Below are 27,077 nucleotides of genomic sequence, written 5' to 3'. Positions count from 1 at the left end.
ATCCTATACATACCAAAGTATGGGCCTCTTAGGATAGCCGTTGAGCAGCAACACACCCTAGTACCGTCAGAGCAAAAGAAGAAACATCTGCCCCTTCTTTGCCACCCAATTTATTGCCCAGCCCTAGCAAGTCAAGGCAGATTTGAAACACCCAATCATTGCCCAGTCCCAGGACACCCCACTCCACCCTCCAAGGAGGCTGGATCTTCCCACCAGACATGGCTGTTATCACTTTCCCAATCAGCAGGAACAGAGTGTGGCCTTGAGCTGCCGGGCTGAGAAAGGGCCAAATAACAATCAACTTCCAGGTGGCTACTTTGTATTTGACAACCCGATCGGCCAACATGGCTTCTACTACCCTCATTCTTGACACTATACCTTAAAAAGGATATTGTAGAGCTGCAAAGGGTGCAGAAAGGGGCAACCAAAATAATAAAGAGGCTTGAGCAACTCTCCTGTAAGGCACAATTACAATATCTAGGGCTGTTTAGGGAAAAGGCGAGTAAGGGAAGGCATGATAGATGTTTATCAAATTATGCATGGTGTGTAGGAAGTGTGTAGAAAAGTTTTTGTCCTGCTCTCATAATACTAGAACCCAGGGTGATCCCATGAAGCTGAATTTGATTCAGAACAGACAAAAGGGAACACTTCTTCACACAACACATATGGCATTTGCTTCCTCAAGCAGTGATGGCCACACACTTAGATGGCTTTAAAAGATGATTAGACAGATCATGGAGGATAAGGCTATTGATGGCTACTCGCCATGAAAACTGTATGCTACCTCCAGGATCAGAGGCAGCATGCTTCTCAATACCAGTTGCTAGGGAACAATAGCGGAAGAGACCTATTGCCCTCATATCCTGCTTGTGGGCTTCCCAGACACATACAGTCAGGGCCAGAAATACTGGAACAAGGATAACTGTTCTGGCAGTTGGCCTCTGTACACCACCACAATGAAGTTGAAAGGAAACACACCCAGATGGGAGCGAAGTCAGGACTTTCAGCTGTAATTCAAGGGGTTTGACAAAAGTGGGGCACTAACCATTCAGGAAGTATAGCCAGTGGCATACACACACACCCATCATTGGTGGCTCATAAGTAATGGAACGAATGGCTGACAAGCAGCTGCATGGCCAAGTGTGGCCTGTTTCCTGAGTACCCCATGACCAATCAAGCAGAGAAAAGGCCTGGAGGTGGTTCTGAGTGTTACATTTGCATTTGGTAGCTGTTCACTGGAACCCCCAACATGAGGTCCACAGAGGTGTCCATGTGAGTGAAGGAGGTCATCATTAGGCTGAGGAAACAAAATAAATTCATCAGAGAGATAGCAAAAACAGCAGGAGTGGCCAATACAAGAGTTTGGAACATCCTGAAAAAGAAGGAATTACCTGGCAAGCTCAGCAACAGCAAAAGGCCTGGAAGACCACGGAAGACAACTCAAGTGGATGACCGCAGAATTCTGCTCATGGTGGAGAGGAACCTTTTCACAACATCTAGCCAAGTCAAGAATGCTCTTGCGGAGGTAGGCATGTCATTGTCAACATCTACAGTCAAGAGATAGCTTTATGACTGTAAATACAAAGGTTTCACAACAAGGTGCAAACCACTGATAACGCTCAAGAACAGAAAGGCCAGATTAGCCTTTGCCAGCAAACACCTAAAAAAGCCTGCCCAGTTCTGGAATAAGATTCTTTGTACTGATGAGACCAAGATTAACTTGTACCAGAATGATGGGAAGAGAAAAGTATGGAGAAGGAAAGGAACAGCTCATGATCCAAAGCATACCACATCATCTGTCAAACATGGTGGAGGCAGTGTTATGGCATGGGCATGTAAGGCTGCCAATGGAACCGGGTCACTGGTGTTTATTGATGACCTGACTGCTGATAAAAGCAGCAGGATGAATTCTGAAGTGTATAGGGCTATACTTTCTGCTCAGATTCAGCGGAATGCTGCAAAACTGATAGGATGCCGCTTCACATTGCAGATGGATAATCTGACCCAAAACATACAGCAAAGGTACCCAAGAGTTTCTGAAGGCAAAGAAGTGGGATGTTCTTCAATGTCCAAGTCAGTCACCTGATCTCCACCCAATAGAGCATGCTTTTCACTTACTGAAGACAAGACTGAAGGCAGAAAAACCCACAGACAAGCAGCAGCTGAAGGCAGCTTCAGTAAAGGCCTGGCAAAGCATCTCGAAGGAGGAAACTCAGCATTTGGTCGTGTCCATGGGTTCCAGACTTCAGGCAGTCATTGACTGCAAAGGATTTTCATCCAGGTATTAAAGGCGATCCTTAACTTTGAAATGATGTTGGTTTGTTCCATTACTTCTGAGCCACCAACGATGGGTGTGTGTGTATGCCACTGGCTGTCCTTCCTGAATGGTTAGTGCCCCACTTTTGTGAAACCCCTTGAATTACAGCTGAAAGTCCTGACTTCGCTCCCATCTGGGTGTGTTTCCTTTCAACTTCAATGTGGTGGTGTGCAGAGGCCAACTGCCAAAACAGTTATCCTTCTTCCAATATTTCTGGCCCTGACTATATGATCGGTCATTGTGAGAAATAGGATGGTGGACTAGATAAACATTTGGACTGATCTAGCAGTGCTGTTCTTATGTTTTTAAACAACCACCTAAAATGCAAATCATCATTTGCTAAGTAAGTATCCTGTTTGGTCTCTTACTTCTCTTATCATCTTTTCTCAGCCTCCAGAAGATTACAATAGACCTCACTTTGCAGTCTCCTTAACATGTAGATGCTCATTCTTACTTGTCCTGTAGTAGAGTTCCTGGACTAGCTTAAGGTCATGACCAATCCAGAAGTCTAAGGTCCACTGCGCTTTACTTTCCTTACATGGAGAATCTGTGTGTAACCATGCAAAGTACTCTAAAATGTGCTGTTCCCTAGAATAGTACTCCTGGACTACCCAGAGAGTTATTTTGAGCCATGTGGCAAGTAGAAATTAATAAAGTGGAGAAAAACTCTGGTTACTTTTCCAGGAGACTAGCAAGTCAGTGCTGTAAGTCCACAAAATAAGTTCTTACACGAGTCAAAGCACCCTTAGGGTTAAGCGTGTAGCATGTAGCTGAGGATAACCTGTTTTTACTCTAGAATAAGTGTGAGCAGCTCCTATTTGGATTGGGACCACCACATACCAGAAGGGAAGGTTCACGCCCCCAATACATACACATACAGTCATCATCCCCTTCCCCCCCACACAAATTTCTCCCCCACTGGGATAAAAGAAAAAAGAAAAGCCCTCTATTGATGCCAATGGATACTTTTTTCTCTTTTTAAAATATCCACACACACATATCAGGGGAAAGGATTTCAGGGGGGAAACAGGGAAGGGGGAGTGCAGATCCAAACTGGGGCTGTGCACACTTACTCTACAGTAAAAAAAAAAATCTTGAAGTACACACTACACCATTAATGTAATGCATAGTTTGACCCTAAGTCTCCTGTGGGAATGGCCTTAAATCTGATTGAATCCTTCCATGGACATCCTTGACAAGTCTAAGAACTGAAGTTCTTAGCCACTGATGGTTAGCAAAGGCAGCCTCCCACTGCTAACCCAAATTTAGAGCACCCTTTAGGTCTCAATGCAACTATAGAACCGTGTGCTTATGTTATGAACCGTTTCTTTAAAGAAATCAAAAACATATTCCTTGCAAGATTCCAGAAGCAGGTGACCATGAGAACACTTTATCCATCCCAAGGGCTTTCTCTCTCCCATGTGTCTGTGTCCATTTTTCTTGTTGTCATGTCTCTTATCTAGCAGCCAGTCATTCAGCCATGCACTTACAGATTCAACCTGACAGTCAAACCCAAATGAATGAGTCACAGGTCCAGAAGCTGAGAACAAAATGTCTGTTCTCTGCAATGATAAAGGAGACTTCAAAAACACATAATACTTAAGCTTTGAACATTTCAAACTTCATCACTGAGCTCAGCTGGAGGAACTGAGCATATTATTGTGTGTTAGCCACACAGATATTGATACACCTAGGAAACAGAATGTGTGCTGTCTGTATCCCTGTTTGTCGTGTGTATAAACCCTTCTGGGTTTAAAGTGAGACAGGCAGGCCACTTTGTAGTATGAGCCAGCACTTAATATCTCATTTGAATGGTTCAACCTTAATACTTCAGGGTTGGAACATTTGAGATGTAGACTGCCAACTGTTGGGGTAGTTTCTGTAAGAAAAACTTCACGTTACTTTTAATACATGGTCTTGTTAAATTATACATCTGTTCTTTTTTTCTTACTGGTCCCAGTCTAGATGCTGCACCTGCAATTATAGGTTCTCCCCCTCCCCTACAAACTTCGGGGGGGGGGGATCCGGATTGGGATCACAGTGGGTGGGGCAACAGGTTAAAGCTGTCCTACCCCAAAGGTGGGTTGCAGTCTAGACTGGCAGGTCCACACATACTTTCTGTAAGGAAAAAGAACAGACTTACCTGCATGCAACATATTTAAAAGTAACATTAGTTTGACCCTGTGTGAAAAGAGAGAGGCGTTTGGCTATAAAAAAATCTCATAGAGAGAGCTTAGAACAAGGTGATCGCAAAAAGGTGATGGTTTCATAGGGATGGGCGAGCATGCGATGTTCAAGCTTGTTGAGGTTCTCTGAATTCTTCCTCAAAGCTCAGTTTGCCTTGTTTGCATTCCAGAATGTGAGCGTGTTTTTTTCCCCCCCGATTGGGAAAAATGTGCATTTTCAATCAAGAACAATGTGCATTTTCCCCAATTGAAAGTGCACATTCCTGCTCCCAGGTTGAAGTATGAAAATGTGGATTTGGGGGCGAGTGCGAATTTTCAGAATTGTGCAGTTGTGCAAGTGTGCACTTTTGAACTCAAATACAAGTTCAGGAAATTGTGTTTGGGGTTACAAATGGGACACGTCTGCATGATTTCTGAACAGGAATGAAATTCTTGTACATCCCTGTAGCAAGGAATAAGAAATGTTGGCAGAAAGCAAAAATAAACAGGCTGGGAGCCTGAGTGGAAAAAGAGTTGCTCACCAACAAAAAGTACCACCACCATCACCATCACACTCTGCCTTTGTTTGGAGGCCCGTCACCAGACAAACATGCAGCAAAACTGTGTGTGCTTGTGTGTGCATGTGGGTGCGCGCACACACACTATGGCCTCTCTTTTTTTCTTATGTGATGGGCTTCACACTTTTACCCACCCGATTTTCTGGAGTCCATAAAAAGGGCAGTCTTGGGGACATGGTAGGAGAGAATGGGTAGATACTGTTTCATGATTTTAAAACAACAGGAAACTTCCAGCCCAGAGGTCTTCCCTACCTGGCCCACAGCCTCCCTGCTGCACACACACCCCACGCAGCAAATAGGCTTTAAGAAATCCTCCGTTGGTGACAATTTTTTTAATGTCTAATTGCTGTGTGGGGGATGCTTTGAGGTGGGGCTGCTACAGGTAAGGAAAGGGCTAACACACACACATGCACACACGCCCCATGTGCTCTGATCTTACCTCTACAAATCCCTCGCAAGCACAGCAGTTGGATAGCAGTTAAGTCTAATTGCAGAATGGGGGGGATTTCTTCATGGTGGTGTGTACGGATGTGAATGCATGGGTGTAAAAGAGAGACGGGGGGGCTGCCCACCTCTGGCATTCAGCCCCCAGCCAGTTCCCCGAAAAGGAATGCAGCCCTCGTACTGAAAAAGTTCCCACTGTCAGGTTTAAAATGACCCATCTGTATATTGGGCTGCAGGCTCCCTAGCCAAGGATGCAAGTAGGGAAAGGATGGAATGGTTTCCCTATGATTTCGTAGTCTTCTTGTCTATTATTGTTATTCTGTGAACATCTCACTGCATTAATTTCCAGCTTCATTTGACAGCAAGCCTTCTTACCATCATTTTACCTTTGTGATCACTAATTCTAACTTTAAGGGTCTTGGTTAATAACAGTGTTTAGAACTGATCAATGACTCAGATGTCTTTGTAAGTAGTTGTAATTCTCTTGCTGTATTGTATTAGCTTCCATCTGCATTAAAAGAATATTGAGTAGTCAGGTAGTAGACATTAGAGATGTGTAAGGAGCAAGCAAGCAAATACATGGTTAACAAATAATTCTAGTGCTGACCATCTCTCTCCCCACTTTTTTTTTCAGATGCTATACTGACATTTGTAAATATTATGGATATGAGAGGGAGGGATGTCTTTCCCTACTGGTAGACCCCTTCTTTACAATGCTTTCCTGCAAAATAATTACTGATAGGCTGCCACCACATGCTAATTCTCACCCAAACACTCTAGGCCAGGGGTCCTCAACCATTTGGGCTGGTGGATGCTTTTGAATTTTGAGAGAATGTCTCACAAACTAGCTTCCCTGGCGGGAGGGGGGTTTGGCCATTCAAAAAATGGCTGACATGGTGGGAGTGGCCAATAATAAAGCACCCATTTCCCAGAAAGCAAATTGGTGAAGCTAAAAGAAAAGTAATTTCGGCTATGGGGTGGTATAGAAATGTAACAAATACATAAATGACTTGCCCAGGAACCCAATAAAGCACAGAAATGGCTTCTGAGCTCCAAAACACAAAACCACTCATTTGAACCCACATTTTTCTAACACTCATTTCACAGAAGGCAAACTGATGAGGTTCAGAGACAAGTGACTTCACACAGAAACTGAATACAAGGCAGAGGTGGGGGTCTGAGCCCTAAATGACAATTCATGTATTTGTTCCCTCAAAGCACAACAAAAGTATGCACTTCACAGAAAGAAAACAGGTAATGCTCAGAGAAACACACACACACAGGCAAAATACACACACACAATAAAAAAGGCAACATACACACACACACACAAGCAAATCACACACCACACCAAAACAAGCAAACCAGCTAACCTGCACTGCACCACACCAAAACAAAAAATCCAAACAAAAAGCATGCAATGTGTGCTCACACATGCCTATACCAGGCAAAACTCTGCCTCCCTGCCGTCCTTTCTAGCCCCCAGGATGCTCCCCCTCCACTCCAGCTGTGAGGATTGCAGCTAAGCTCAGAGAGAACATGGAAGTCTGAAAGGGAGCGGGGGATGGGGTGACATCAGTGTTCCTGCTAATAAAAAATGCTGGTGCTGCGGCCCTGCAAGCCCTGGCTCCACTACATCACTCATAGCCAATAAGGCCTCTTTCCACTAAGCAGGATACATTGAGATTCTGGTGACTGCACTTCTGGTGACCTCACGGCAGGCTAACCTCAATGTGCTATTCCCTCATAACATCTTACCTCTTTGCAGACACTATTGTAACAGTTGAAATCAAAGTGTGAGGCCTTCAACTTTCCTAAGCAAAATAGGAAGGTAGAAGAACTTGAGCGGGCAGCCTTAAGTACTTCATGTTGATTTTTTTCCTCTCACATTGTTCATGTGTTAAATCCTTGGGAGCAGTTCATCAGCTTTATTTTTCTGGGTTGGTAACAGATGCCTATTTATTTTTTATTTTTTTAAAGAGGTCTTCAAATCCATTTTTGGTCAATAAGTTCAGGTTTCTGCAGAATTTAACTGGCCCATCTGGAGATTTGAACAGTTGAGACAAAGAATGAATCATGAAAGGATTTGTCATTATTAAGGACGTTCGCTATTGCAATACTTCATATGGGAAAAGCCTTTAAACTATCCTTTCTACTAGCTTAAGGTTAAAACAGGAGAATGTTTTTATGTGAATGGAAACTTTTCCTCTTACAACTACATTTTAATCAACAGGGGACACCAGAGCCCAAACACTGAAAATATTTACCTATTTGTATTTTTTGCAGTGTATCAAGACTTATTTTTATAAGACACCTTGGTGGTATTCTAGCTGTTGCTAATATCAGGGGAGGTGGTGAATATGGAGAGACCTGGCACAAAGGTAAGGATTTCTTGGTGCAAGAGTGTTGTCTGGTATCAGTCTGAATTTCTTTCTACAGATCAAGTGTTTGTACGTATGCATGCTAAACAATTACACAGACCTGTTTGTTTTGACCTTCATTTGAATTTGCACCAACACCATCACAAACATATTTGAAAATGTTATCTATCTTAATTTACAAAAAATAATTTTGTTCTCTGCTGCAGAGGTGGGCAAAAAGTAGATCCCCAGATGTTTTGGACTTCAACTCCCAACATTCATGGCCATTAGCCATGCTGGCAGAGGCTTCTGGGACTTGAAGTCCAAAACATCTGGAGGTCTACCTTCTGCCCTCCCCAGCTCTATTGCATCTTTTCCAAAACCCATTTTGGGTCGTTCCTGAAGAATATACAATAATCCCTTCTTTCCGTTTTCCAGGTTACCCTTTCATAACTTTGTTCAGTACTATTCTAATTATTTCTCTAGTCTAGAGTGTTTATCAGTAATTGGGAGAAAAGATCTCATGATTTTCAGAAAGATAAAGCACTCATGCCAGCATATCTACAGTATTATCATCCAAGACAAAGTGTCCTTCTATAACTGGAAATTAACTGAAGAGCTGTAATGAATTTTTATAAAGTTTGCCTTTATATGAGAGGGCTTTGTTTCCCTATTAACTGTTTTACCATGTGTTGGTATTAGCTGGAAGTCTGTTGTTTGTTAATTTCATAGATAGCTATTCTGATGTTAAGTGAGTTTGGCATGGTGTTCTTAGATTACATGGAAATGATTCTGAAGTTGTACTACTGAAGAAGTGCTTGATACTTCAAATAAAGCACAAGAAGTCTCTCCTCTAGTGTTTTGTAGAGCCAGTTAAACAAAAAAAAATACCATGCATAGATAGTATGCATGGTATTCTTTGTGCTTTTCATTTTTTGATGTGATGATACTATATGACGACAGACTGTTGCATGGCAATGGTATAGGTGATAGCAAAATCTTTAGTTAAAGGAACCAATAGTTTCATTCACCAAAGCATTATCATGCTATAAAAAAGTTAAGGCTACATTTAAATTATTAAAGAATTAAAGGAGTCTACTTTTGTATGGCTAGTCAAGTTTCCTATGATCAGTTAGTAATGTGCAAGCTAAAGACCATCACGTCTTAAAAAAAGGAAGTTGATACAAAATGATGACATGAGCAATGGCTTGGATCCAAAGTGCTCCTCTGCAAGCAGAAGATACTTTCACAAAAGGTGCCTTCCTGCCTTGCACTGAGGCACTCACATCACATCATGTTCAGAGAGTCCCCAATCCTCAGCTGCAGCAGGGAGTTCTGGTTACACATCTTTGGAGCCAAGTCAAAGATGTACATACAAAAACAAAAATACAATGAAATAACCAAGAAGAATTCATTATTGGCTGTGTTAGGATGTAACAATAACCCATGGTTTATTGTTATAGGAATGCGCCTAAGTGAGCCTCAGGCTTGTGCGCTTCTCCCCTCCCTCCTTCTCCAGTGTGGCCATGAGGAGAAAATCAGAAGATTTTGCTTCCATTTTTGATTAAAATGCCATGAATGAGCTGAAGATGGTCAATTTTCCATTAAGGATCTATCTAGATAAACTTCAGCCAGAAATGCACGTGGCCATTTTGTCTGCACTGTGAAGCTTTTAGATGGGATCGGTTAATAGGAACATTACCTGGTGTGATGTGGTGTTTTTTTTCCAGCCTTCAGCATAGGTATGTATTATTCAAGGCTTCTGAAAGCATTAAAGTTACTGGCAGGACCATCTTCCGAATTCTCTGTTGAAAGATCTTCATTGCCTTTTGTGTTCTCAACTGCATAAATTATTAAAACGTGCATGGAAAACAAAAGACATCCCAAGAGCTCCCATTCTGAATTGGCAATATTAAAACAAATTGCATGTGTTTAAAGAGGTTAAACTGGTTTTGGTTTTCTTTGTTTGCATTTAGGTGGAATCCTGGGCCACAAACAAAACTGCTTTGATGATTTTCAGTGCGCAGCCGAGTATCTCATCAAAGAGGGATATACTTCTCCAACAAAGCTAACTATTAATGGAGGTTCAAATGGAGGCCTCTTAGTGGGTAAGAACAGGCTGTGTGTTTCCATTTATTTATTTATTTCGTTTCTCTACAGCCCATTAGCCAAAGCTCTCTTAAGTGGTTCACAAACCAAACTTAAAGCCATACGTTTGAAACAAAATAAAACCAAAATATGAACCAAGATAAAAGCCAGCAGCAGTTATGTAGTTATGACTTGACTTAGATGGATTTAATGTAAAGTAATTTGAAGGTTTGGAGAGTAGGTTCTGGAAGACATCATAACACTAGTTAACAGAACTGAGTAATTGGCTCAGCACTCAGATGTTATCTGGGTCTGCAGAATACCAATTGACCATTTAAGCAAACATCCATCCTTATGAGCCACACACATAATGAGTGCATTGAGGCATCTGTCTGTTCTTGTAGAACTAGCTACATACAGAACACAGTGTATATAAAAAAATATAGCTAGGGAAACAAGGGCAAAACTCATATCAAAAATTAGTGACTAGTCAGCACTGACTTTTGTATATTATTAGTTGCCACTGACTCTTCCTACTCCCCCCCTATCTGAAGCATTTTGCCTTTAGGTTTTTCCATTTTTGAAGCTTCCTGTTTACCTAGGACCTAGCTTTCCCTGGCACATAGATGGGAGATCGTTGTATAGGTAGAAGGAATGACTGAATAATCAGCAGGCCTCAAACACAACTGTTCTTTATTTCAGCACACACAGAAGTGACAACTTAGCAGAAGTTTCACCTGCTGTTGCTTCTTGCAGCTCTACAGGAGCTGCCAAGGTTCAAAATAATGACTGAGCCTCGGTACCACCACCACCACGACAGATACATAACATTCCTCCCCACTTAGCTATCATAGTCTTCCGACCAACGAGGAGGTACCCTTTCATGGTATGGTCTCTGCACTCAACTAGTAAGTGTAGCTTGCTCAGATGACTTCCTTTCAGTAACTGCCATAGGTAAGGAAGGAATATTGCTCCCATCATTAAGTGCTTCTGGTGGTGGTGGTGAGAGAAACACATCAGTTTCAGATAGATCTTCAGCAGCTACCTCTGCTGATGACAACCCACTCTGGCCAGAGCTGATGCCACACTGACCCATCTGCACCCTGGACCTTGTATGACACAGGTCCAGTGACCTCAGTGATAGAGGAAGGATCCCACCTTGGTCCAGCACCATAGTTCCTAGCAAACACCTGATCTTGTGGGGCAAACGAATGGAGAGTAGGACCTGAGAAAGTAGCATCCAGAGCTTGCTCCCGTTTGCTTTGCAAGTCTTCAGCTAAGTCTGGGTGGAGACAGTCAAGACAAGTTTTTAGATGTCACCCCATAAGTAACTCTGCAGGACTGACTCCTGTTGTTGCACAAGGAGTAACATGTTGAGCAACAAGAAGCCTGGCAAAGCACGTTGGCCAGTCTCCTCCCACAGTGTGCTTCAGGGCATCTTTTGTTGTCTGCACCATCCGTTCAGCTTGGCCATTTGCTCGGGGATGACAAGGTGCAATGGTGACAGCCTGAATAATGTTCTTGTCTGCAAATGTTTTAAATTCAACAAATGTAAAAGCAGTTCCATTGTCTGAGACTATAGTATCAGGCAACCCATGGGTTGCAAATGCTGTGGGACAATGCTGTGATTGTTGCAGTGGCTTTTTGTGATGGTACTAAGACTGCTTCAAACCACTTCAAGAAAGAATTTACCACAACCAAGACATTTTTTCCTTGAAATGGTCCTGCAAAATCAATATAGATTCTTGGCCAAGACTTCTTGGTCGCTTCCCATGGAAGGATAGGTGCCCTTGGTGGATTGTGCCTAGTGGCTTGACAAGTACTGCACTCATTTACAGTTTTTTCCATACGTGAGTCAGTACTGGCCACCAGACATAGCGCCTGGCCAGTGCTTTCATGCAAACGATCCCTGGATGAGCTGCATGCAGCATGGTCAAGATGGTTTGATGACTCTTATCTGGAATAACAACACGGGTTCCCCATAGCAGACATCCCTTATGGGTAGACATCTCATGCCCACGGCGTTTGAATGGCTTAAATTCCTCTGGCAGTTCCTCATCTGGCTATCCCCTCCATACCAGTTTAAAACAGGAGCCACTACAGGATCTCAAGCAGTCAGCCTAGCAATTTGATCAGTCTGAAGAGGTGAGTCATGAAGGCCTTTGAGTATCAAGACTTCCAGTGGAGGAGGTACAACAAAATTTGGAATTTGAAGTGGTACCCGACTCAGTCCATCGGCATTAGCTATTGCCTTTCCTGGCTTGTAGAAAAGTGTATAATCATAAGCATTGAGTAGAATGTTCCAACGCTGCTTGCTGGGAGATAGTATGCAGGGAGTAGGCATACCAGGAGAGAAGATTCCTACAAGGGGGCCTGTGGTCCGTGTATATTTCAAAAGTATGGCTATAGGGGTAGTTGTGGAACTTTTTGACTCCTGCAATAACAGCGAAGGCTTCTCTATCAATTTGTGCCAAGTTCCTTTCAGTGGATAACATAGTCCTTGAATAATAAGCAATTGGTGCCTCTGTACCATCTGGAAATGTGTGGCTTAGCACAGCCCTAACCTCATAAGAAGAAGCATCCGTAGTAAGGATTAGTGGGGGGAAGGGGCGTTGTCATAATGTACAAGCACAGAATTTGAACTCAACAAGTGTTTGACATTCTGAAAAGCATACTGGCTGGTCCATTTCCATGGAACTCCTTTTCCCAGCAAGCAATGCAGTGGCCCAGCAATGGTAGCCTTTTGTGGAAGAAACACAGGGTAGAAATTGAGAAGTCCCAAGAAGGTTTGAAGTTCCTGCTTTGTTTTTGGAGCAGGTGCATTGTGAATTGCACGTATTTTTTCGTCAGGGGGATGAATTCCAGAACCATCAATATGATAGCCCCAAAATGTTACACTGGAGGGTTCCAGTTTCTCATTTCTCCTTTTTTACATAAATGCTGGATGTGTCAAAACGATGTACAACTTCTTGAAGTCATTCATCAAGCTCTTCCTCTGTTGACCCCATGAACAGGACATCGTCAAAATATGGTACATCTGGAATTCCAGAAAGTAGCGTTTCCATGAATTGTTGGAACAGTCTGGGGGCCACAGAAATTCCAAATTGCAGATGCTTTACTCAGAATGTCCCTCAATGAGTGACTGTGGTTTAGGCATCTACTGTAGAATCATCGACGACCAACTGTTGATATGCTTGGGCCAGATCAAGGTTTGCAAAGACCTTCCCTCCACGAAGAACAGCGAAGAGTTGATTGAGAGCAGGAACTTGGTATGGATGCTGCTTGAGTGCTTTATTCACAGTGCACTTGTAATCCCCACACAGTCTCACCTTCCCATTAGGCTTTAATATTGGCACAATGAGCATAGGCCACTGGGTCTGTATAACTGTTTCTAGCACACCTTGCTTGATGAGATGCTCAAGTTCTTCAATTTTTCCCTGCAATTCAAAAGGCACATTCCTGGCTTTCATGCAAATTGGTGCAATAGATGGATCCAGATGAAGTGACACTGGCTTCCCTTTGTATTCTCCCAGTTCTTCAGAAAATACCCTTGGAAATGTATTAACAATTGTTGCAAGCCAACCTGTAGTAAGGGCGTGAATTCCTATTGATGAGAAACCAGTTTCTCCCCAAGAGGTTTTTCCTCTGCCCTTCCACAATTATAAGGGGACGCTTCCCTTGGAAGGAGCCATACTGTACATCTGTGGTACAGCATCTAACTATATTGACCTTCTTTTTATTGTAATCATGCAGAATGCATAATGGACTTGACAACTTTGGAGCAAGGGTCCCAAAAAATACGTGCTTAAAGATGCCACTGTTAATTATAGATACCCCAGACCCCAAATCCACTTCCATTTTGCACTTCTAACCATTGACTGTTGCAAACAACACCGCATAATGTGCCTTGCCACAGACCTTCTGAATGTGATATAGCTCCTGAGTTTCATCAATCAACCCCATGAGATGCTAGGTGGAGAGACTCTTTGTTATAGTTCCTTGGTCTTGTGCTGACAGATTTTGAACGGCAGATTCGCTCAAGGTGACCCTTCTTGCAAAACCTGCACTCAGCATCCTTGAATCTTCACAGAGAGTGCTAATGTAGTCTTCCACAGCCTGAGCAGGAATAGGTAAGCCAGGGCCTATCTGCAGATTTTATGGAGGGTGCATTTCTTGCGTTCTGTTGACCTAGCTGCCCAGAATTCTCAGCCTGCTTGCTCTGGATGGCATTTATATCATCTGCATCTCTCTTGAGTTCTGTGACATATAGTGATGCAGTCTCACTGGCTAATGCCTTTTCTTGAGCCATTGCAAATGTCAAGTTTGGCTCGGACAGGAGGTGTTGTAGTGCTTCATCATAAACCCCACAGACGAGGCGATCCCTCAACATATCCTCTAGATAATCCCCAAAATTGCAGTGTTGAGAAAGATGATGCAGTTCTACAATATAAGTGGCAGTGTCCTCCAGGTTGCTGCATTCGTTTGTGAAATTTAAGTCTCTGCACAGTAACCGAAGTATTTGGTGAGAAATGTATCTTCAATAATCCTAAAGTTCATCAAAAGTCTTAGTTTGGGGCGAGGCAGGAACGGTGAAGGGTCTTATTATGGCAAATGTCTGTGGCCCACAAACAATTAAGAGCATAGTTCACTTTTGTTCAGCATTGGCTATCTTACTTACTTCAAGATAGAATGAAAGCCAGTCTGCATAAGAATCACAGGAAGCAGGTTGACTAACATCAAACTCTTTGATATGTCCAAGAGCAGCCATTTTTATTTTAATTCTCTTAAAAAACAAACACAGGAGTTGCTCAAGTTCTTAAGTGGGTCTAGCTGACTGCTTACCAGTTAGCTGTGTAAATGGATTCACAGTCCTTGCTGCCTGTATAGCTCTCAGGATCCCATCTTCGTCACCACAAAATGTTGTATAGGTGGTAGGAATGACTGCAAGAATCAGCAGGCCTCAAACACAACTGTTCTTTAATTCAGCACACACAGAAGTGACAACAGAAGCTCCACCCACTGTTGCTACTACCAGTTCTACAGGAGCTGCCAAGGTTCAAAACAATAACTAAGCCACAGTACACACATGCACATACCCACCAGGATACATAACAGAGATCATCAGCTTACACTCCTTTCATGCACAGTGGAAATCATATGGAAAAATATCCTGAAATATTTTGCAACATTAATTAATTCTATGTTTTCTAAGTGGAAAGATGATGTGATTTTCCTAGAATAGGGCATGCACAACATGAAGACCAGGGACTGTTCAGCAGCTTTAGGATTTTGAGTTGTTCTTGATCTGTCTTCCTTCCTTCCTTCCAGGTCTGGCTGCGTAGTCTTAGAATAAATCTTGAAATGTGACTACTGCATATACTCAAACATCATCTCACAATGTTTAAATCAATTGCACAATTTGTAGGGCCTTGTTTAGAAAGTAACCAAAACAAAGGTGTGGTAAACTGCTTCTTAATGCAACTGCCTTACCTTAAATATTAATCTTTTGCCAAGTCCATTTCCTGTCCAGGTTTCCATGATGATGGTACAAACAATTCTGTTCTTATTCCACTTTCACTAAAAAGTTCACAAGGCCAGCAATATGAAGTTCATAATAACTGGGAAACACATCATGCTCCATTAGCTGCCACTTTTTGATAATGGAGAAAACATGTTACTGGATTGTCTGGTGGCAACCCCCCTGCCTTCCTGGCCAGAAGGTTGTGCTGTTGAACACCAGATCAGGCATAGAAAATATTAACCAGTAGAACTGATCCTGGCATGTATTTCAGAGACCTGGCTGGACAAGGGAGGTGGAATGGTCCCAGCTGAGATTCTCTGTACAGTATTGGGAATGCACTCTACAGAAGTGCATATGAAGAATCTTCAGAAATTTCCGTTGATCCAGTATGTGGCAGTGGGGATGTGAGGCTGCTCGTCCGTGGGATCGTATTATGCCCATTCTGCGACAGCTTTACTGGTTGCCAATTTGTTTGTGAGCACAATAAACAGGGTGAAATCAACACGATGCAAACAGACTTCCAATCGCACAATGGGACTTTCCTTCATCTTCTCCCTTCTGCAACCCACAGATCTGCTCCGGAGGAGGCCCTGACCTTTTGGAGCCAATTTTGAGTAGACCGGGGTGTGGGGGTAAGAGGAGGGGAAAGTGACTTGTTCGACTGATGGAAGCTGCTACAGCGGGAAGGGCTAACTGGATACAACCCAAAGAGTTGGTAAATATCTTTAAATCCCTAAATAGCTTAGGTCCAGGATACCTGAAGGACCGTTTCTTCCTCTACCATCTTCTCACTCACTAATGTCTATTAGGGAGGCCTTTCTCTCTGTGCTGGAGAGACCTTTCTCTTTCTGTAGTGTGTGTGGCTGAGGCACAATTGGTCAGGATGAGAGAGGACCTTCTCAGTAGCTGCACCTAGACTGTGGAATACCTTATCCTATGAGATCTTTGTTTTGTAATGTTCGTAAACTGCCCAGAGACCTTTGGCTATTAGGTAGTACAGAAACGAAATAAAGGAATGAAATGAATGAATGAGATCTATTTGTTCCCCTCATTTCCTGTTTTTTGCTAACTTTCCTGTTCCAGGCAGATTATTTTTCTGTGGTAGACTCTTGGTTCAGGATGTTTTATCTGCTGAGCCTATTTCCATTTCTGTGCTTTCATTTTTAATTGTTGTTGGTTTGTAATTGGTTTTAGCTGTCCCAAGTGATGCAAATAAATAAATAAATTTGTGTGGTAGGTTGTCCATTCTTATTTTACAAAGTTCATTCAGGGGTCTTCTAAACATGCTGCTGCCTTGCTCCGCACCCAGTTTGTTGAACTGTTCTTTATTTTGAGCATGTTGCATGTTCTGTTTTTTCCAAGCAGAACAAGTTTTTCCCTCTCTTTTGATATCTATGGGGATTTTAAAATAGCTATTTATGTTCTTATGGTCAGCATTCATAGTGTACAATGTCTGCCTCAGATGTAAAAGCATAGCGCCATGTTCCCTCAGATCCTATCCAGGGGGGTCGGGGGAGTCAAGAAAAATGCTGGAATTTTTCCAGAACACTTTCCTCCTATTCGCATGAATGGAAGGTAACACTGATAAATTCAAGCAATACCTTTCCAAGCTCATTCATATGTAAAAAACACATACATGTATCCCATAGAGTGTAAATCCAAGAATGAAATGCCGGCTCAGGCCATGATTCACAAACTGGCTGCGCAGTGCTGATTCGTTGGCCTGTCCAACTCACAGACCTGACACCACAGCACAGAAATGCAGCCGGCTGTGCACGGTGCACAGGTGCTGCTTATGAGTGGTTGGAGCATTCTACACAAGTCCTAGCCAGCAGATGTTACTGGCTTTCAGCTCCTCCCTTCAGGCTTTTGTGTGACTGATCCTACCAATCACAAACATTCTACCAATCATAAAACTGCTGGAAGTTGCATGGCCAAAGCATGTATGGTTGCTGTAATGAGATTGCAGACATCTGCCCTGCCCAGCCCAGCAGAGTACAGAACTGTGACGCACGTTCGTGAGGTGCATCCTTCATTAGTCAGCACAGCTAGAAGGGAGCAATCCTCCTTGCTCTTTTTTAAAGAAAAACTTCTCTAGGATTCTTTTTTTTTAATATTTCTTGAAAACAAAGCAAAGGAATTTTTGGTTTGAAGGAAGGGCAGGGGAAGGAAGGAAGGAAGGAAGGAAGGAAAGAAAGAAAGAAAGAAAGAAAGAAAGATCAGTGCCAGTGGTTTTGACATCAAAGTAATGTGTTGGATTTGATACATCATCAGATCCAGTGATTTAAAGTACTATTATTGTCAAGCAAAGGCAGGCATACCATAAAAGTGAAGCTCACAGCAGATTCTCAGATTGGTGGGAGGCCTGGCTTCTTCCCAGAACTGAAATGATAGACATGCATACCAGCAAATAAATACTGGCTCAGCTGTTTAGTTTTGACCTTCCCTTTCTCTCCCATAGCTCAGGTGCACTGTCCAACTTATTTTTTTATATTCAAAAGCATACTAGAAACATTAATGCCTATTGTGTTTCTGTTAAAAGAAGGTGTTGGACTTCACCTTTTTTTTTAACATAGTGTTTTGACAACTAAATACAGCTAGCCTGACACATCTTGGCTGTAGTTCTGCTCTCTTCAAGCTTGTGAGATGAGCTAGTAGAGCACCTCCTCATGGGAGCTAAGGAAAGCCTACTAGGTTGGATCCAGTTGTAGTCATGCTTAGAGCAGACCCAATTGAAATCAATGGGACTTAAGCTGGTCATGACTAATTTCAGCCCCATTGATGCCAGTATGATTTCATACTTCAGATTTAAGTATTATTAAATCTGGATCCAACCCATAATCTCCATACCACTGCTTCGAAGCTGACACACCTGATAGTGAGCCGATATCTCAAGCAGAGGCGTTTCCATGTCTCACATTGGGCAAGCTTCTCCTTCCCCAAACAACAGATCCACACATAACCATGTTATCGAGCCCTAGATTGTCAGATGGGCCATTCATTCATTCATATCTCAGTGTCATGCATTGGGATGTACTAACCTGGACATCTGCATGCATACATACAAAGCTTTTGCCTCTCCCAACTCCCAGCAATTTCCAGTGAGATCACTGTTTCTCCACTGCTCCTGTGTTGTTCAGTCGTGTCCAGCTCTTCGTGACCCCATGGACCATAGCACGCCAGGCCTTCCTGTCCTGCGCTCTCTCCCAGAGTGTGCTCAAGTCCATATTCATTGCATCGGTGATGCTATCTAGCCATCTCATCCTCTGCCGCCCCCTTCTCCTTTTGCCTTCAATCTTTCCCAGCATCAGGGTCTTTTCCAGGGAGTTTTCTCTTCGCATTAGGTGGCCAAAATATTGGAGCTTCAGCTTCAGTATGTGTCCTTCCAATGAGCAGTCAGGGTTAATTTCCTTTAGGATGGACTGATTTGACCTCCTTGTAGTCCAGGGCACTCGTAAGAGTCTTCTCCAGCACCACAGTTCGAAAGCATCAATTCTTCGGCGCTCAGCCTTCCTTATAGTCCAGCTCTCACAGCCATACGTTGCTACTGGGAAAACCATAGCTTTGATTATACGAACCTTTGTCGGCAAGGAGATGTCTCTGCTTCTTACTATGCTGTCTAGGTTTGCCATAGCTTTCCTCCCAAGCAGCAAGCGTCTTTAATTTCATGGCTACAGTCACCGTCTGTGGGGATCTTGGAGCCCAAGAAAATAAAATCTGTCACTGCTTCCATTTCTTCCCCTTCTATATTCCAGGAGGTGATGGGGCCAGATGCCATGATTTTAGTTTTTTTAATGTGGAGTTTCAAACCAGCTTTTGCACTCTCCACTTTCACCCTCAACAAGAGGCTCTTGAGATCCTCTACACTTTCTGCCATTAGGATGGTATCGTCTGCGTATCTGAGGTTGTTGATAATTCTCCCAGCAATCTTAATTCTGACCTGTGATTCATCCAACCCGGCGTTTCTCATGATGTACTCTGCATATAAGTTAAATAAGCAGGGTAACAATATGCAGCCTTGTCGTACTCCTTTCCCAATTTTGAACCACTTGGTTGTTCCATGTCTGGTTCTTACTGTTGCTTCTTGACCCTCGTACAGGTTTCTCAGGAGACAGGTAAGGTGGTCTGGTACTCCCATCTCTTTCAGAATTTGCCACAATTTGTTGTGATCCACACAGTCAAAGGCTTTAGCGTAGTCAATGAAGCAGAAATAGACGTTTTTCTGGAATTCTATTGCTTTCTCCATGATCCAGCGAATGTTGGTGATTTGATCTCTAGTTCCTCTGCCTCTTTGAAACCCAGCTTGTACTTCCAGTAGTTCTCGGTTCACATACTGCTGAAGCCTAGCTTGTAGGATTTTGAGCATCACCTTGCTGGCATGTGAAATGAGCGCAATTGTACGGTAGTTTGAACACTCTTTGGCATTGCCCTTCTTTGGAATTGGAATGTAAACTGACCTTTTCCAGTCTTGTGGCTATTGTTGAGTGTTCCAAATTTGTTGGCATATTGAGTGCAGCACTTTAACAGCATCATCTTTTAGGATCTTAAATAGCTCAGCTGGAATACTGTCATCTCCGCTAGCTTTGTTGTTAGTAATGCTTCCTAAGGCCCACTTGACTTCACTCTCGAGGATGTCTGGCTCAAGTTCAGTGACCGCACTATCATGGCTATCAGGGACATTCAGATCTTTCCTGTATAGTTCTTCTGTGTATTCTTTCCACCTCTTCTTAATCTCATCTGCTTCTGTTAGGTCCCTGCCTTCTTTGTCCTTTATCATGCCCGTCTTTGCACAAAACGTTCCCTTGAGATCTCTGATTTTCTTGAAGAGATCTCTAGTCTTTCCCATTCTATTGTTTTCTTTGATTTCTTTGCATTGTTCATTTAAGAAGGCCTTCTTGTCTCTCCTTGCTATTCTTTGGAAATCTGCATTCAGTTGGGTATATCTTCCCCTTTCTCCCTTGCTTTTCGCTTCCCTTCTTTCCTCAGCTACTTGTAAAGCCTCCTCAAGACAGCCACTTTGCTTTCTTGCATTTCTTTTTATTTGGGATGGATTTCGTTGCTGCCTCCTGAACAATATTAGAGACCTCCATCCATAGTTCCTCAGGCACTCTGTCGATCAGGTCTAATCCCTTAAATCTATTCGTCATCTCCACTGTATATTCATAAGGGATATGATTTAGGTCATTCCTGAGTGGTTTAGTGGTTTTCCCGACGTTCTTCAATTTAAGCCGAAATTTTGCGATAAGAAGCTCATGATCTGATCCACAGTCAGCTCCAGGTCTTGTTTTCACTGACTGTATAGAGTTTCTCCATCTTTGGCTGCAAAGGACATAATCAATCTGATTTCGATATTGACCATCTGGTGAAGTCCATGTGTAGAGTCGCCTCTTGTGCTGTTGGAAAAGAGTGTTTGCTATGATCAGCGTGTTCTCTTGGCAAAACTCTGTTAGCCTTTGTCCTGCTTCATTTTGTACACCAAAGCCATGCTTGCCTGTTATCCCGGTAATTTCTTGACGTCCTACTTTAGCATTCTAATCCCCTATGATGAAGAGGACATCTTTTTTTGGTGTTAGTTCTAGAAGGTGTTGTAGGACTTCATTAAACCGATCAACCTCAGATTCTTCAGCCTCAGTGGCTGGGGCATAGACTTGAATTACTGTGATGCTGAATGGTTTGCCTTGGATTCGTACTGAGATCATTCTGTCATTTTTGAGATTGTACCCCAGTACTGCTTTTCCCACCCTTTTATTGACTATGAGTGCTACTCTGTTTCTTCTAAGGGATTCTTGCCCACAGTAGTAGATATAATGGTCACCTGAATTAAATTCACCCATGCTTGTCCATTTTAGTTCGCGGATTCCCAAGATGTTCAATCTTGCCATCTCATGTTTGACCACCTCCAGCTTACCTTGATTCATTGATCTGACATTCCAGGTTCCTAAACAATATTGTTCTTTACAGCATCGGACTTTTTTTTCACCACCAGACACATCCACAGCTGAGTGTCCTTTCGGCTTTGGCCCAGCCGCTTCACTCTTTCTGGCGCTACTTGGAAATACCCTCTGCTCTTCTTCCCCAGTACTATATTGGACACCTTCCGACCTGAGGGACTCATCTTCCGGCGTCATGTCTTTTAGCCCTGTGATACGTTCCTTGGGGTTTTCTTGGCAAGAATATTGGAGTGGGTTGCCATTTCCTTCTCCAGTGGACCACATTTTGTCAGAACTCTCCACCATGACCTGTTCGTCTTGGGTGGCCATGCGCAGCATAGCTTATGGCTTCACTGAGTTACGCAAGCCCCTTCGCCACAACAAAGCAGTGATCCATGAAGGGGCTGCTGCTCCTAGCAGCAGATAAATAATCTCACAGGTGGAGTAGCTTGGAGCTGGGTGAGGCAAAAGCCTCTCCCAGCAACCAGCATTCTCCAACAAGATTGCTGTCCCAGGTCTGCTATTAGCAGTGCCTGAACAGTGTTTTTCCCCTGCAGTCCTACTGATTAGCTGGGCTGTGGGGGAAAGTGTGGACTAGCATCTGGAGTGCTTCCACTGTCCCATATGCATCAATCAGTTTCTTTAAATATAACATGAAATGGAAGGGAATTTGTGCACTTATTTATTTCAGAAAGCTTCATTGCTTTTCAAGCATCTCATGGTATGTCCAGTGTCACAGACTATTAAAAATCATAACTTTCCAGCAGGAAGTAGTTGGCTACTTCTTGTTCTTCAGCACATCCAGCTCCCAAAAGCTGAGCATGTCAGGGCAAGTGACATAACTGAGTGAGTAGAGCACAGGCTTTGCATGCAGAGGGCCCCAGCTTCAGTGCCTGGTGTTTCCAGTAAAGGATATGATATAGCAAGGCTGGGAAAGACTCCTGCCCCAAAACTTTGAAGAGCCACAACCAGTCAGAACTAGAATAGATGGACTCCGTAACACACATCAGCCTGGTTTGTAGGCAATAGTATCCCAGATTTTCTTCAGATTCTGGATTATTGGGAATGAAGCTGCAAGCAGGAGGGGCTAAACAAACCGCAGAGCTTCCTTCCATGGTTTGGTTCACATTAAATGTGAATGAGGAACTCTGACTTATCTCTCCCTCAACGATCTTGAGTTATACACAAGAACAAACTTCAGGTTATGACTCTGGCTTGTCGAGGGACAGGCAAGACAGAGTTCCTGGTTTGCATGTAATGCTAACCAAACCATGGAAGAAGGTGGTTTGTTTAGCTACTCCTGCATGCAGCAGGGCTGCATATGCACAAGCATGGTGCCTTCTTTCCAATAACTCAGACTTCTAAAAAAATTCTGGATTATCATTGCGTGGGAACTGGAGTTAACCTTTTATACAGAGTCTACTTTTTCTATTTCTGATTAGTAGTTTTATACCAGGATTTATAAAACACATCAAGTTAGGCCTTTATATGAAGTGGGTTATGCCAGATGCATATAATGTGTGGAATGTAATATGCAGTGGTAGGTGGAAGAGGGGTGCTAAATGCTCTCCAATTCACTTTTTTTCTCCCCACAATACACTTTTTTCTTTCCCACCAATGCACTTTTTCCTCCACCCCGACAGGAAATAACCTTCCCCAAGTTACTTCTGTCTCTCCAGTGCTTGAAACCCATCTAGAAAAGCTGCCAGGGGAGGATTTCTGGGAAGAAGTATAAATGAATCAAGGTTCTGCATCCTTCTCCCAGCTGCCCTAGACTGTAAGGCATCTTCATATGTCCCCCACAGTATGGATACAGCTGCTCTTGTATTGTATCCTACTTTGTCAAGGAACTTCTGATTTGGTGCTAAAGTAACAAACTGATCTGTTCCTATGCAGGTATATCCTTACATTTTTCATATGCTACAACCTTTTATTGCTATTTTTAAAACTGCTATTTGTAAATATAAGCCAGCAGTAATAGCTACTCTAGCCATCAATATTAATACAACTTGAGTTTGTTTGTTCCACCCACCCCCATGCTCAGCTGCCTGTGCCAACCAGCGTCCAGATCTATTTGGCTGTGTTATTGCTCAAGTAGGAGTAATGGACATGCTAAAGTTCCACAAATTCACCATTGGACATGCTTGGACAACAGACTTCGGCTGCTCTGATTATAAAGAACAATTTGGTTGGCTGCACAAGTAAGTAGAGAGTGTTTTCTTGCTTACGTACAGTAAATTCCACTTGACTGCTGAATAACAGTAATATGGAAGGTGCTCATTTTTCTGTCTTAAGAATTCATATGATAAAACTTTAAAATTACACCATAGATCCAGGGGGCATTTACTTATTCATGATCTATTGAGTTCAGTTAGTAGTTATTTAACCAATAGACATTTCTTCCAAGAAAAATACAGGTTGTACTTCAATGTGGCCGTGCTGCCTGGGGATGATGAGAGTTGAAGTCCAACACACCTGGAGGGCACCGGGTTGGCAAAGACTAGACGATAGTAGGCTTGCTAAACTATATTCTGCATTTTAAGAAATCATTTTGTAGCTTGCCCTAATAGCAGTTTTATCATGTATGTGCCAAAATAATCCATTACACAAGGAAAGTGTGTCTCAAGATATTAAACCCAGGGCATAATCCCTCATGTTCCTGGTGGTTCCACATGGACCCATGGCCCAGAAAGTACATCATGTTCCTTCTGACACCTCCTGAAGACATTGTTATTTTGAGAGGCCTTTCTTGCATGACCAGCTGCAGTTTATTAAATTCAACCTTATTGGAATTTGTATTTTTTTAAAAAATGTTTTAACTGTTTTAACCTAGTATTTTATTCTTTTATCTTGGTTGTTCACCACTCCAAAATCTTCTGATGTGGAGCAGTATATAAATATTGTAAATAATAAATACAACCATAGGAAAAGCCCTGCTGGATTAGACCAAAGCTTTGTACAGTCCAGCATCCAGTTTCCTCATTGACAACCAGATGTTGCTGGAAAGCCCACAGGCATTCCCATACTGGTGTGTCTTAGCAACAGGCTGTGGCATAGTGAATTCCATGTAGCCATCATTGCTGTTGATAGGTTTTATCTTCCATGAATTTGTCTAATCCTCTTTGAAAGCCATCTAAACTAGCAATGGCCACTAACTTAGATGATTTTAAACAAGGATGCCAAGTGCAGGAGCAGATTCCATCCATTAACTATATGATGAGTGGTGAAGTACTTTCTTTTGTCTGTCCTGAATCTACAGCCAATGAATTTTATTTAATGCTGTCAAGTTCTAGTGTCATGGAACAGAGAGAAAAAACTATCTTTATCTAGTTTCTACCCACTTCGTCATCTCTGTTCTAAACTAAAAAAACCTCTTAATGCTTTAACTTTTTCTGTTAGGGAAAATACTCCTGTTCTCTGATCACTTTGCCTGCACGTTTTTCAACTCTACAATATCTTTTTTGAGATATGGTGACCAAAAACTGTACACAGTATTTCAAATGTAGCAGCAAAATAGATTTCTATAACGGCATTACAATACCGGCAGTTGTTATTTTTGAACCCTTTCCTGATCATTCCTAGCATGGAATTTGCCATTTTCTTAGAGTTGACTGTACCAAGTCATCTTTCACCCTCTTCCTGTTATCAGCTGAGTACATAAGAGGGGATCCACATAAGACAGAGGAGTGCTTTTCACTCCCTTTTTTTCTGCCAACCCTTGGATAGACATGCTTGCAGCCATTGTGTGGCCATTTACATATCCTGTTTCTAGATCCAGCCATCCCGCTTCTCATCAGGGCCCACACACACACACACACACGGGCTTCTCCTTCCTAGCACATATACCTTATCTCCAGCCGCTCAGATCCTTCGAGCCAGGATTCTTAATCTACTTTATCCTGCCGAGTGCCTGTCGATCAGTAGCATTTTGTCTGTTTTTCAGGGATCAAACAAATGTCGTTCCTCTTACAGGTATTCTCCTCTTCATAATATCAAAATACCAGATGGAGATGGAGTCCAGTACCCTGCCACCTTACTTCTTACAGCTGATCATGATGACCGTGTGGTGCCTCTTCATTCTCTGAAGTTCATTGCTACTCTGCAGTATGTTGTTGGACGAAGCCCCAAACAAACCAATCCACTACTAATCCACGTGGACACCAAGGCTGGCCATGGTGCCGGAAAGCCGACAGCCAAAGTTATAGAGGAAGCATCCGACATGTTTGCCTTTATAGCAAGATGCCTAAATCTCGAATGGATAGAATAGATCATTACTGTCTCAATTAGAAATAAAGGGCTTTAACAGCATTTTAAAACAACAGGAGCACTTGGTGTAGTACTTACATTTAAGCTGCCACTCCCAACTTCCCGTGAACTTCATATCCCTTCTGCTTTGATTCGGTGTTTACTTTGCTCCTCATTTTAGTTTTCACTTGTATGTTTTAAATAGCATGTTCTGATAGATAGGCGGATTGCAGACGATGCTGTTATGTGAATTCTCAGAGTCAAAAGTTGTTGGAGGTGATGATTTCATACAGAACAGTTTTAATGTAACTGTTTCTCCTTTTAAGCATATCTGGCTCACTTGTAATTAAATGTAAGTACTGTTCCAGTATAAACTGTCAACTTGTATTTTCTTTACAGCCACAAGAAGCGTTGCGATTATTTCCAATACTTCTCCATTAAAACACCTATATTATAAATGCCGAGTAATGTCAGGTTGTGTGTCAGTTTTTTAAAAATCTGGATTTTGTGCAGCTCTGCTCTGGATCAGTACATAGTAAAGAAATATTTTAGAGGTATACACGCGCGCGCACACCCCTCTTGGCTCTTAACAGCCATTTTGGAATGATATCTACAGACTACAAATTGTTATATCTATGGTGCTGTGTTTTCATTGGAAGAGGTGACGTAACATGGAATTAATGTAAGTAGCAATATTTGGACTACTGACCAATGAGAAATAACATACTAAAGCAAGATCCAAATGGAAGAGCCTCTGTTTCTCTTGGATGTGTTGCTCCTTCAAGACTTTTTTGCAGACATGTGTTTCCAGTGTGTCTCAATAAGCTTACAAATGCCTGAGGAGGAGATCAGGTTTTCGCTTTAATGAAATGGAATATTTTTCAGTGTCTGATAAACTGTAATACTCTTGATTGACAATAGTAAATCTTCTTCTATCTACTGTAAAGCAAATTGTAGCATCCTCCTGATTTGGAAATACCATCTGGCTGAGATTGGGCTCTCCTTTTTCTTTACTTTTGTTTGAAATATCAAACAAGGAGGCACATCTTTATAAAAGAAGAATGAAAAGGAAGGCGGATTAGCACCTGTCATTTCTATTGTGCTTTTGAGAATATATTTACAATAATGACATTGAGGGCACCATACTTTAGTTTCACTGGCTGAGGGGCTATAGAATATGTCAGAAGCCTCTCCCTACACCACAGTCACATAAGATACGCTAGTTCAACTGCATAGATATGTTAGCACAAGATACATTAGCTATGCCAATGTATCTGCTATGCCAGCACAATTCAAGCAACATAACAACTAAAATGGGGTGGAAACTTGGATGGAAGAGGGGAGAAACAGATTGACACTATATCCTAAACCCCTTCAGGCCCTGAACATGCCCCAACAATGGTGGAACTTCAAACTGACCACAGAGTTG

The 27,077-nt window shown here is 42.5% G+C and overlaps 1 protein-coding gene across 1 annotated transcript in view; it reads left to right on the top strand.

Annotated features, from left to right (window-relative positions):
* Nucleotides 1–26,591, top strand: part of PREP (prolyl endopeptidase) — a 100,351-nt gene extending 73,760 nt beyond the window's left edge. The window contains exons 12-15 of the mRNA XM_084827200.1: nt 7,791–7,885; nt 9,841–9,972; nt 23,448–23,604; nt 25,376–26,591. Coding sequence (XP_084683326.1) covers nt 7,791–7,885; nt 9,841–9,972; nt 23,448–23,604; nt 25,376–25,670 — 679 coding nt within the window. The 3' untranslated portion in view covers nt 25,671–26,591. The remainder of the gene's footprint in view (nt 1–7,790; nt 7,886–9,840; nt 9,973–23,447; nt 23,605–25,375) is intronic.
* The last annotated feature ends 486 nt before the right edge of the window (nt 26,592–27,077 follow it).

The sequence above is a fragment of the Heloderma suspectum genome, chromosome 1 (genome assembly GCF_057233095.1).
Source record: "Heloderma suspectum isolate Gila_16-S chromosome 1, 16-S_ref, whole genome shotgun sequence".
Classification (NCBI taxonomy): domain Eukaryota; kingdom Metazoa; phylum Chordata; class Lepidosauria; order Squamata; family Helodermatidae; genus Heloderma; species Heloderma suspectum.
Note: the sequence above shows the minus strand (reverse complement) of the source record. Positions and strands in the feature narration are given on the sequence as shown.